Source organism: Parasteatoda tepidariorum, chromosome 2, assembly GCF_043381705.1.
Source record: "Parasteatoda tepidariorum isolate YZ-2023 chromosome 2, CAS_Ptep_4.0, whole genome shotgun sequence".
Taxonomy (NCBI): domain Eukaryota; kingdom Metazoa; phylum Arthropoda; class Arachnida; order Araneae; family Theridiidae; genus Parasteatoda; species Parasteatoda tepidariorum.
Window position 1 is genome coordinate 69,279,274 of NC_092205.1, and position 12,897 is coordinate 69,292,170.

Below are 12,897 nucleotides of genomic sequence, written 5' to 3' on the forward strand. Positions count from 1 at the left end.
TTGATAGTTTCTATTTCATCTCCACGGCTATATCTTTCGAAAAATGTATAATACATAGTTGCTACCGAATCCAAACCAAACATTTTAATGCTAATCAGAAATTTTTGGTATTTTAGTATTTTATCAGATTTATGGTTCAACGAAATTATTATAAAACAATTTATAACAAAATTTCAATTTCATTAATTTGTCTAAATTACAATTTCTTACAAAATACTATCGTGCAGCTTAATTTACGTTAAGAAAGATTTTAGTTTAATTTAAAACTGCTTTTGACAGTTCAAACAAAAAATGCAAATTTTTAAAAATTGAAATGCAGAAAAATGTGTGTTACAAAACTACCTGTCCATAGCTACTAATCACTTAATTTTGCAACAATAAATTTTGGTGAAAAATCCGTAGGAACTGTAAAAATTATTAAATGCTAGTGCACCCAATCCAAAAAAGTGAATCCTTTTTTTTCACATGCATCGAAAAGTATCAAACTTTCATACGACATACTAATATTAAAAGTTTGTTAAAAGCAATAAAACATCTAAAAAAACTAAAATCAAAGATTTAACCTGTCATCTGTGAGATGGCGAGAAAAGAGGACTCTTAGTAGAAATATAATACCGTCAGAATTTTCTGATAAGCTGTTTTAGTATGAAACATTCACATTTTTAGTGAGGGTTTAGCCAATGTAGCATTTATATCAGAATATGATAACAGTCATTTTTATATTATTAGTATGACAAAAATTATCAAATATTAAATTGTTAATTTTTGTCTAACTATGAGCTAACCTAAAACCTAAGAAAGCCGGAAAAGATGGATCTCAACAATATCATAATCTGAGAAATGAAATTCTTAGGCAGCAAACTATCTTAAGATGTGACGGTATACATCAAAATAATTATTGGGTAGTCAGGGAAACATTTTTATTACTGCTTTGTTTGCTTATTAACTTTTTGTTTACGACTGGTGCAGCAAGTGAATCAAAATGACTGGCTAAGTGCTGTAAGCGAAAGGTATGTTTAATTTTAAAATTATTTAATAAGCAAAAATAGATGATATATAAAATAAATAAACATATATAGGCCTCAAATTTATCAATTAAAACAATACATAATGGTCCCTATTTACTGAGTTTGCCAAAAATTCTCCTTTTAATATTCACCCTTTTTCAAAATGGAAATTAAGGTTGCGAGTCTGAAAGCAACGTCAAGAAATAATGTTAAGTTATTTTTATTTTTCTTAAAAAAGTTTTGAGTAAATATCGGTTTAAAATTCTGCTACTCAGATATTTAATTTTTAAATTTATTTCAAACAATTGAAATAACAATTATCATAATTTTATCATGAAATGAAAAGGAAAAACACAATATTTCTTAATATTTTTTTTTTAAAGTAACTGCATTCGAATGCTGTAAGTTTCCTGATTTCCATACCATATCACGAAATTTATTTTCCTTTTCCAATATTTTTATCTACTAGCTATTGTATGAAAACGTTTCTTAAAAAATAAGTCAATTTAGTTAAGTTATTACGCTAAGTTTGCAATAAAAAACAATGATTTTTATCTAGCTTTCCTTTAGTGATATTTAAGCATAACGGAAAAAAATTAAGATTTTGTTTATTTCAACTATCTTTATTCCTTCTGACATTCATTTATGAAACTTATGGCCTTCGAATTATTATATTTTATTTTGGGTATTTTGCTATAACATTTTTCCAGCAAATGCGATGAAATACTATTATCATTTAGAGATCAATACTTTAAAAAAGGCGCAATTTTAGAAGCACTTTTTATTAAATTATGATCATATCTATCATGTGTTTTGCCCTTATCGTAGGTTTTAAAATGTTATTATGGTTTTTTTCCTTAATAAACGAATATGTTATTAAATGAGAAAAGAAAGATAAAAGTTACGTTAGAAAAATGCATCAAAAATGTTTAGAAATTGATCATCAACTGATGAAAACACTCAAATTGACTTTGAACCTGGCTATATAGAAATATGGATTGTTGTTTAAACGTAAATATATTATAATCGTGTATATTTAAATAAATATTTCATGTTAAACACATAGATAATTGTGTTTAATTATCTTAAATATCATCATATATTTGTTTAAATATATGGTGATATGTTGAGATAATGTGGATACAGATGCTTAAAAAATTAAATAGATTATCGAGATACAATCAAATACGGAATGAAAAATTTCTTATTTACTAACTGATGAGAAGTAACCTTAATATAATTACATTATTTAAATATTTTCTCAATATACATGTCCATATAGCTGATTTAGAAACATATACCAAATCCAATTAGTAATTCATTTCAGTTGTTATTTTTTAATGTATAATTATTAAAATTTATTCTAAAACATTAGCAATTCATGTGTTGACCGGTAGTTAAGCAATAAAATAGTAATATTTTTCTAATGTTAGGAAATTTAATAATAATCTTCTGAAAAATTACCGTTGCTCAGATGCAATATAATGTACAAACGCAGCCCTTTTTATATAAATTTTAATCGTAATAAAAAAAATAAAACTACATTGAAAAAGCAAATAAACATCTTGACGTCAGTAACAAAGAGATAGAATAATTTCAATAAATGTTAATAATTGCAACACCTAGCAAAAGAAAAAAAAATGCCCATCAAAATAATTGACAGGGGACATTTAAAGTAATATTTAAACAACAGCATTCATTAACGCTGAAATTGCGCAATCATCTACTAACTGAATATTGCCTCACGTGGTCATACTAAGGAAAATCCTGTCGACTTTAAGACCTGCGGGCGTTACTCCTTTTATTGAAATTTCGTGTAGATTATAACAAAAGACAATCACTCTTTTCCTCAAACAGAATCTAACAAAAAACATGGCTGTCTTTTTTTTTTTTAATTTGCCTTAATGATATCATCCCCATCCATTGCTTAAAAGTTATATAAATGTTACTGAAGCATTAGAATAGTAGTTCAGTAGTTTACTTCTTTAGGATCAATATGAAACTTTTAATACTCCAGGTTTTGTTTATTGGCCTTGGTAAGTTATAATCAAAGATTATCGATTAGATGAATGATTAAGAAATTATTATAATTAGTCCTTGTTATATTTTATTAAAAGTTTTAGAAATTAAAAAACATTTTAATTATAAAACACATAATTATAAATATTAAGTAACATTTTAGGTATCAAATATAAAATATTGTTTAAAGAAACTGGATTTATTTACATTTCTTTCACAATACATTTAATTCCAAAGTTTCAAATTGACAAATCCTTTAAACTACAATGTATGCATAGTTTGACGTAAAAATTACTGATGTTTTCTAGATAATGTCAAACTTGAGAATAATGTGAATAACTATTTTCCCCAAAATCAAATCAAATTATTGCAAGTTAATTTCATGTCATATTATTTAATAAAATAGTCTTATAATCTTACTTATTTTTAATTGCAATAGGTATTTTCGATTATAAAGTAATATTCGGTTGTAGCCAAATAAAATTTATTGATTGGAATTTTTTAAATATGTAGTCATTTTTGAAACACTTTATAGATCATTTACTACATTAAAAAGGTTAATAAAGTATTGAGTCTGTTAAAATTTAGCAGTAAATTAGTATAAAGTTATAATAGATATAATTAGTATAAAGATAAAATTAAGTGCGGCAAATAATGCAAAAAATGTATTGTCGACTGAATAATAATATTTCGTCGCTTAAAAAAATCAGGCTTTCATATTAAAAAATAGATTTTTATATAGTGTTTAATATATAGTGTAAAAATAATTTTTACACATGCATTTAACATCTAATAATAATTTGCAGTTCGGTATGTTTTCTAATAGTTAATTTTCATTAGTAAAAGTCTATTACTTAAATATTTAAATAAAAGTGATGAATTGAATTGTTTATAGAATACGTCATGCATAAAATTTAATTTTAAATTAAACAATATTAGTGCACTGTAAAAAATCGAGATCAAATTACGATGAAAATTCTAGCACCCTGAGCGCAACATCTGTAAAATTTATATCATATACTTTTCCTGCAACATTTTATACCATAATGTCTACAGTATTCATTTAATTACAGTAATTGAGTAAAATTACCGTAAATATTACTGTAAAAATTACGGATCAAATATTAAATGGTAAAATTTTCCGGTAAATTATACTGACATCTTGGGAGACATTTTTGCCACAATTTGATGTGGGATTTTTTACAGTGTAGATCAAAATGCCGAAACTGATGCTTTACTTTTTCTTTTTAACTATCAAGAAATTTGTCATAATAATTTTTAAAAAAATTATTTTATTTATTTATTTTATAATAAAAAGATGCCTAGTAACTGATAATATCACAGAGAAAAAAAATTCTAATATAATTATCGTACTGTATGGACATGATATTTCTGAAAGAAAAAAAGGGAAACACATCTTTAGTTTTAAAACATGAAATATAAGTGTATTTAAAAATAATAATATATGGGAACGGTTTACCTAAAATTCCTGTTCAAAAAATTATAGTTCATATTACCACACATTTAGTAAAAAATAAAATAAATAAATAAAAAAGTAAATTAAACCGAATAAATAGTTTTATTCCTTACACTAAGGTATTATAAATAAACTGCCCATATTTTCATAGAATATTGAATCACATTTCATTGTAAATTTCACCAAAAACATTTTAAAAACCCTTCGGTAAAAAGTGCCGAGACTTTCAGTGTTCCTATAGAACCAGAAACTCTGGAAATTTAATTATACTTTAGTAGTTTCGAGTATATTTTTTTCTCAGTGAAATGATCTTCGAAATTGTTTTATTTTTTTTCAATAAATATATTTTATATATGATTGCAATTTGCTCTCATTCATATTGAACATATTAACATATTAACATTCATATTGAATTTTAACATTCTTCATAATTCTATGCCCACACCTGGCCCGAAAAGGTCAGCAAAAAATATTTTTATGTTACAAGTATTCGGTTAAACAAATAAGATTCTCAACAAATAAGATTCTCAAGACATTTCAAAAGTATTCACTAAGTCTAGGTAAATCATTTATGGTACTCGTAGTAACAACAAACTGCAGTTCCATAATAAGAATTAAACTGTAAAATGAGTTGCGAAAAGAATTGCGCTTTAAATTTAAAAATATCAACTTTTATTATTTATTAACTTTTATTATCAATTTTAATTATTTATATATTCTTACCATTTAAAATTAACGGATTAATGACATTGCTGAAATTTTTAATAAAGTTTTGTGCAGTAAATTAAAATAAGAACTGAATTACTAAAATATATTTCGTTTGAAATTATTTTGCCCTATTTGAAATAGATAGAAAGGAAATTAAATTTTAAGACTCAATATCATGCCTGAAAAATCAGTCACAACCTAAAATCACGGAAGATTTCACAGTAAAAACAATAATTAACAAAGATAAATAGACATTGGTAAAATAAACAATAATTCCTTAATCTTGAGACTTTTTTTCATGTTTTGAAAAACAATTTTTTGATTAAGAATAAGAAAAGCTGCATCATTAACGAAACTCCTGGTGCATAGTAAAATTTAAATCCTTCCGATGATAAAATTTAAACGAATAAAAAAGTTTAAAAAAATTATGTAAAGTTCTCTTAAAACATATTTTATGTAACCACCAATTAACAGTGATTTGTATAGCCTAACAATTATGAAAAATGTCACATGCTGTATTTTCCTTTATATTTAACCGATAGTTTCACAAATTATTTTTGTACTCATGTATCAAATGTTTATCTCTGACTCCCTCTTAGAACTATTTCGCAAACGACATTAAAAAAATTTGAAAAAAATTTTTTAAAGTTGACATCACAAGCATTTGAAGGATTCAGCTATAAAATACTTTAAAAAAAATCCCGAAATTAAAAATGAAACATTATATTCACATTATAAAACTTCTTATTGAAAGACTTGACAAACTAAATGTTCCAACTTTCCAGTGGCTCATAGCATATTAATTAGCCCGGGAAACACGCTTTTTTTTAAAAAAAATTTGCTTATCATGATCTATTTCTAGATTAGTGACTAAGATTTTTATTTTGTGTAAAAGTTTAAAAAAATGTGTTTCTTAATTTTTTTTTCAGCTGCCAAGACACTTGGAGCGGCCATTGAAAAATGCCATTCGTCGGTGTTAGCAGCATGTGGAGACCCTATATCAGACTTCCGTAAAAAGATGGGAACAAGTTTCCCTCTTGACAATGCCCAAGTCAATGAATTATGCAGGTATCTATAATAAAATAGCTATGAAAAATAGCTCAAAATAGCGCTGTAGCAAAAAACTAAAATTTAATATCTGAATAAGCACGGAATCATTCATCAAATAATAAACTTCATTTTACTCTTCTGTTACTTTTTTAATTTGTTTAAGAAAACGCAATGAAGAAAGGGTTTCAAAAACTACACATTTCTTTAAAAATCTTATAATATGTAAAATAGTTTAACAAAAAGAGAAATTTTCAAGAAGTTTCAGTGCACAATGCATGTTTGTGCTGGAGAAAGTTTACTGGGAGAGGAAAAATATTTAGATTGTAATTTAAAAGTAATTAGAAATATTCAATTTATTTAACTATAGTCACGCACAAAACACCTGAATAAATGTCAAAACATTTCCATAACCAATTTTTTGGAAGATAAAAAACAGTTTTGAAACACCAAAAAAATTATGTTTCATGTCCTTTTAGGTCATACAGATAGAATATATTTTTATAACACTTTTTAACTTATTAATGTTACTCATATAACTTTAATCCAATTTTTTAATGATGCACTTTAGGAGTTCTACAATCTGACAAGAATGTAACTCATTATGCAATACGCATAACAAAAAACAGTTTGAAATTTCGAAACATGAGGTATTTGCAAAAATTCAAGATAACTACGAAACACTCCTAAGACAAAGTTTAAGTATCCGAAATGTCTACATAAATGTAATTTTAACCATAAATACCAGGTTAATTTCGAGTAAAAAAAGTTTATATCCTCATTTGATGCTAAAATGAAATATGTAAGAGCATCCCAAATATCTGCTTGTTCAATTGTCGAGGGCTTAAAAAAACATTTTTGGAAAATTACTGGCTTATTGAAGGTATTGAAGGCAATTTGTCTGGGAAAACCAAAATCTTGTAAATGCATCGAATGTATTTTTGTTTCAATCGAAATGTATTTTTCTTTAAATCATTTACTTCTCTGTTTTTTCTTTAAATCATTTACTTCTCTGTTACACTTTAAAAAATATTAAAATTTGTATAATTCATTATTTTTTAAATAAATATATAGTTTAATTTGAAACAAATCATTGATTTTCCTGTTCAACACAGAAAAAAATTTAAATATGAATTAAAAATATTCTTGTTTTAGACATGCGCAGTAGATCTTGAAAAAACATTGAAAAATATGCAAAAAATAAACATTAATGTGAAAACAATAAATTACTAACTGTTTATAATTCTTTTAGAAGAATATCCGTAGCTTGAAATCTTGCTTAATTTGCAACACAAGGAACAACAGCATGAAAAAGTACAATTTATAGTACAAATGGAAGTAAAATGAAAGACAAAGAATCAAATTTAATTTATTTTCCCAAATTTTAAAATTTATTTTTCAGCACCAAAAAAATATTTTATTACCTGTCGTTTTTTTTGTAATTCTTTGTTTTCCTTAAATTATAAATATTGAAAACTTTCATTATTACCTTTCAAAATTAATGTCAAAAACAACGTCTTCTGTTAGTGAAATTTACGACTCCTTGGATTTCGTAAGACTGTCAGTTTTTGTTTTAAGATGAGCTACGGGACATATTAGTGAGTATAAAAGAGCGCAGATCTTGCTTTTGCAACACAATCGAAGGAAAGTATCTGATATTTTAAAATTACTGGAAATATCAAGCAGAAGCGTAACAGTAGGTAATACTAACAAAAACTAACAATAGCTTTAAAGTTTCAATGTCAAGGTAACATAGAGCCAGGAAAATGTCGAACTTGTTGAGTAAAAAAATGAAGCTGAAACGATTGACAACTCTGCAAATTACGAAAGAATTCAAGGTAAACTAAAAATGAATCTAAGATATCTCTTTAAACAATTCAAGTAGAAGTTTAATTTCTTTGGATTGAAAATCAATATAGCGTAAAAGGTAAATTAAAAGACAAAATATTTAATCATTAAGCTGCTCTTAAAATATCCCTAAATCTGTTGGTTGAAAGAAATTCTTGATTCACAATTTATTTATAAGAATAAGCATGATTCACTTTTGATTTAAAATAGTAAAATATTATAAATAAATAAATATAATAGATAGATTTTTTGGGGGCGATTTATTTTTAATGTCTAGTTAAAAATAAGTTATTTGTTTTCCTATTTCAACAGTGCAATCGAACAATCAAAGACATGTGCAGAAGATTTTCAAAAGAAATGCATGACACCAATGCAAATTCAGACTATGAGTTTCTTGACCGAAGGATCTCTTGAAGTATATAAGGACTTCTGTACAGAAGGATCAGAAATTAGAACTGGTGAGATATTTCATTAGTATTTAGAAGCTATAAATTTAACTTTTCTATTTTAAATATCAAATACTTAATATGTTAAATGGAGGAATCAATTTTTTCGTTCTATTTATTTATTAATTCTTTTTTTTACAATATTGTTTAGCTATTGAGAGCATGGTTGATTTAATTAATTTTATTCCAACTCAGTCGGATGTGCAGATTCATTCAGAAAATCAGCAGAGTATATTCAGAAATTTAAACAAGAGCATACACACAAAAAAAAAACTCTAGTAGGTGGAGCAGTAGAGTATTATGTGGACCATAATGATATGCAATTTGGGCATCTAAAGTGGTATATCATGCACCCGAGGTTGGGATACCCTGCTTTTACCCATTTAATTTCTAATTGATAGAATAAAAGATCCAGGCTACAGATAATAGCCTACACTATCTTCCTACTTGAAGCATGGCTTAGGTCTTTTTTTCTGACACTTCATTTGCTTAGACAATATAGCAGATCATTATCGTACGATTTAGTAAGTACAAAATGCATGTTTCCAAAGCTTGGGAAAATACCACATCTCTAGGCAATCAGCAAAATGTGAGTTATAATTGTCAGTTAAAGTGATCCTCCAGTTTCAAGAGTGTCAAATGGCATATTAAGCATATTCACAAGTAAATCAACAAATAAACAGTCAAGGAAAGTTAAAAATAAGCAGTTGAAGTTATCCGAAATCAATAAAGTTAAGAAATGCTCTGGTATTTAATTAAGTTATAGGATTTTTTTTCAACTTCAGTAACATTGAAAGTTTATACTTTCAAATTAACCTCTAGACAAAAAATTAAAAAAAAAAATGAAATGCAGTGGTATTGTATCTCTTGCATTTCATGAAAATAATTTCATGCCCTCTCACTTAAAAGTGAAAAAACAATACAATCTAAAATTTTGATAATTAAAAGTTTTTGAAGTTTCTGAATAATATTTCGCAATCCCAACTTCACAATTTGGACCATTTGCAGCTATAAATAAGAAAAATATTTTTAGCAATAGAAAGATTTTTGCATCGAATAATGAAACTATTAATAGTTATAATTAATTAATTAGCCCGAGTACATGCTCATAAAATTTCTGAAATCCAAAGTCCTCCGTACTATTGAAAGTCATGTGTTGTACAGGAATGAGAAAATTTTCATTATCTTCAGATCTATGTTTGAATTGATGAAATGACCTGACAAATGAGTAGTGCTGCCAAATATCAATTGGATTCTGTGCTAAAGCATACTTTCACCCTTGTGGTGCTCTCTTGTCAAACGGAAAGAGCACCTTTTTGTCCTAATTCACAAAATGATGATGACTGGCGAGCTTGGTTTATCCATGTGATATTAGAAAGAGCACAACATTAATTAATTGGAATATTTCAAGAATTTCTCGTTCTTTTCGAGCATTAATATTACTCTTTAGTGAGTGGAAATCTAAATAATGAAAATTTATGATAAAAATCAGTAATTAATTTTTCCAAAATGATTTTTAAAAGAAATTTACCCTTAAATATCCGTGTTAACAGATTATCTGAAGAATGCACCATGTATTGACGAATCTTCAAAGACACCGGAAGCAAAGGAACATTCCAAATACGTGGAAGCAACTTTGGAGGAAATGTCAGTGAAGGCCCCTCAGGATCGACTTCCTACAATCTGCTGGTAAGATTTTTGTTTTAATTACCAAGCACGTGTTGCAAATATTTAAAATTATTTAAAAATATATTATTTTTTTAAATTTTATGAATTTATGCCCGGTTTAAACTTCGGTTGATTTTCCAAGTTAAAATGAGGTAACACACTGAAATCATTTGACATCCATAATAAAAAACTGTAAAACCGTCATTGGATAAAATTTTTAATTAATTTAAAATTTCATCCAATTTAAAAAGCAAGAAAAATCTGAAACGTAAGAAACTTCTAACCACGAAAAAATTAGTTTATGGAAATGAATATTATTTTTCTTAAAAATATTCTTTTCTTCAAATGAATAGGGGTTCATATAAACCAAACAAAACAGAATCCTATTTTCATTTTCGTAAGTTTAGTTCCGATTCGGTTTCGTCTGTCATATTACGAAACAACAACTGGAACTTCCTATCTAAAATTCAGAGATAAAATTTTTTAAGGGTTTTCGTAAGCTAATGATTGATTTTGAAGATTGAAAATATATAAAAAAAACAAAACGATTTTTTATTTGATTTCCATCCAATCGGATACCTTTAAAGTTACTCTTTACGAGGATTTAAGCGATTTCAAGACATAAAATGATTTTATGCATAAAAATATTGCTATTATTTAAAAATAGTTTTTAATTGCCATTCCCACTATAATCTCCTCACAGGAAAAAAATAAAAATCTTTCTATTTTATTTTCTTTCTCTATGTTGAAAAAAAAATTAGTTTGCAATAATCACACAGGAGAAATTCTAATCTTTAGAGTAAAACTTTCCTATTTTTTTCCTTTCATTTTTAATTTCATAATGCACACACAATCATTTTCTCCAAAAAAATAAAATGAAAAATTAACAAGCCTCGGAGTGAGGAAGATTAATTAATTAAAATATTCTCTAACGAATATGTAACAATGGCAACGTCATTAGCCTTAGATAAAATAGATTAAGAGGTGCTAATTTTAATGAGAAGCTTATTTAATAATTTTAACCATTTAGCAAAATTTTAGTTGTTGCGATTATAAAAAATTTATTAAAAATGTATTATACCAAGCAAAGCCTCTTTCTTATCCTTAATGAAATTTTATTAGTTTATAGTTATAAAATAATAGGACATTAAACAATTAATTCAAAATAAAAATTTATACATAGTGCTATATTAGTTAAAATGAAATTATATAGTTATAAATTTCAGTAAAAATTTATAAATTTATATACTTACCGTAGCAATGAGAAATATCCACAAGCAGTGACTTATAACAGCTGAAACACCCAGTTGTTTGCTTTGAGTTATTTTAAATCTGTTGCATTTAATAAAGCATTTTTTTCTGTCTAGTGCGTATGCTCTTATGACTGAAAAATCAAGAGAATTTGGCGAAGCAAAGTGCGGAAAAGGAGCTGTTGATTCTTTCCATAAGGTTGTAGAAATGGCTGTCTCAACTCTTCCAAATGTACTGTGTTCCGGATTCGATCCTGAGGGAGATACTTGCAAGGCTGTTCTTCCACCTCCAGGAACACAACCGAAAGGAACTCTCAAGAACTCACACATTGCACAGTCATTTGTTTCTATGTACCTAAACGATATCACAGAAATTTGAGTTTTGTGACATCCTTTACTAAGCTATTGTGATTAAACTGTTTTTTGTTATTTTTTTCTAACGTTTACGTATTCTTTGTTACTATAAGGGGTTCAAAATAACAAGGGCAAAGTAAAGATGTAAAGCAACCATACAGAAATAAAAAATGACATGCAAACAGGGAATCACAAACTTCTGTTGGAACTGGTTACACTTTTTACATTGAATTTTTCCTATTTAATTAAAACATCTTGAATATCATAGTTAAATTTAATGTAAAAGTTAAAAGTGGTTGTTAAATCATTACACATTGCATGAGTTAAGGCTCAAATCTTTTTTTTTGAAAACTATTTAATTAACTGCAAAATAATAATAGCATTTTTAATAGACTTAAAAACACGACTTTTTTAAGAAAAAATTTCTCAGAAACAATTCGTCCGATTCCATTTAAACTCTGTATTTTATCATATAAAATTACATTGTTTAAAATAATGTAAAAAAATGTATATTTTACAAGACAAAATAATTTTGCCGAATATGAAATAAAATTATGAAGTATAATAAATATTTACTAAAAGCTATTTTTTGCATAGGTTTATCTTTGTGTAAACGAATTTTATAGCTGCGTGCGAAAGTATTTCAGTTTGCTTAAAATGTTCTCGATATTTAACAAAAAACGTGAACATATAATTATCATTAAGGGGTCAAAACTTTCGACCTCTCTCCTAAAAAACTACTGGAATTCTACGTCCCAGATCACAGATACCCATTACATTTTGGGAGTCAAAAATCCAAATCCATTGAAAAAAAGTATGTTTATTCAGAGTACGCGTTTGTGTTTGACTTCGTTACTTAAAATATTGTATGCATTAATTGATTAACATATTTAAAATTACCTCTTCGAACCATGAGTTCTAAAACGTCGTTAAATCAAAAGTTATTCGGGGTGGTCCGCTTATTTTTTTCAATATTGTACATTTATAGGAGATAAATAATAATAGTTAAAATAGATTAATGCTAGCCTGCTCATTGTATAAAACTGCTATGCATTTAAATTCGATATAATATT

General features: G+C 26.4%; 1 protein-coding gene across 1 annotated transcript; it reads left to right on the plus strand.

Annotated features, from left to right (window-relative positions):
- The first annotated feature begins 2,759 nt into the window (after positions 1–2,759).
- LOC107454127 (uncharacterized) lies at positions 2,760–11,910 on the plus strand. The gene is made up of 5 exons (XM_016071197.3): positions 2,760–3,043; positions 6,141–6,279; positions 8,419–8,564; positions 10,106–10,241; positions 11,588–11,910. Exons 1-5 carry the CDS (start codon positions 3,004–3,006, stop codon positions 11,847–11,849), a joined length of 723 nt encoding a protein of 240 aa, XP_015926683.1. The 5' UTR covers positions 2,760–3,003; the 3' UTR covers positions 11,850–11,910.
- The last annotated feature ends 987 nt before the right edge of the window (positions 11,911–12,897 follow it).

Bases quoted from the DNA above. Each gene is read 5' to 3' on its own strand.
- LOC107454127 (XM_016071197.3), top strand. From the start codon at position 3,004: ATGAAACTTTTAATACTCCAGGTTTTGTTTATTGGCCTTG. The intron at 3,044-6,140 runs GTAAGTTATAAT...TTTTTTTTTCAG, and splicing joins GGTTTTGTTTATTGGCCTTG to CTGCCAAGACACTTGGAGCG. The intron at 10,242-11,587 runs GTAAGATTTTTG...TTTTCTGTCTAG, and splicing joins CGACTTCCTACAATCTGCTG to TGCGTATGCTCTTATGACTG.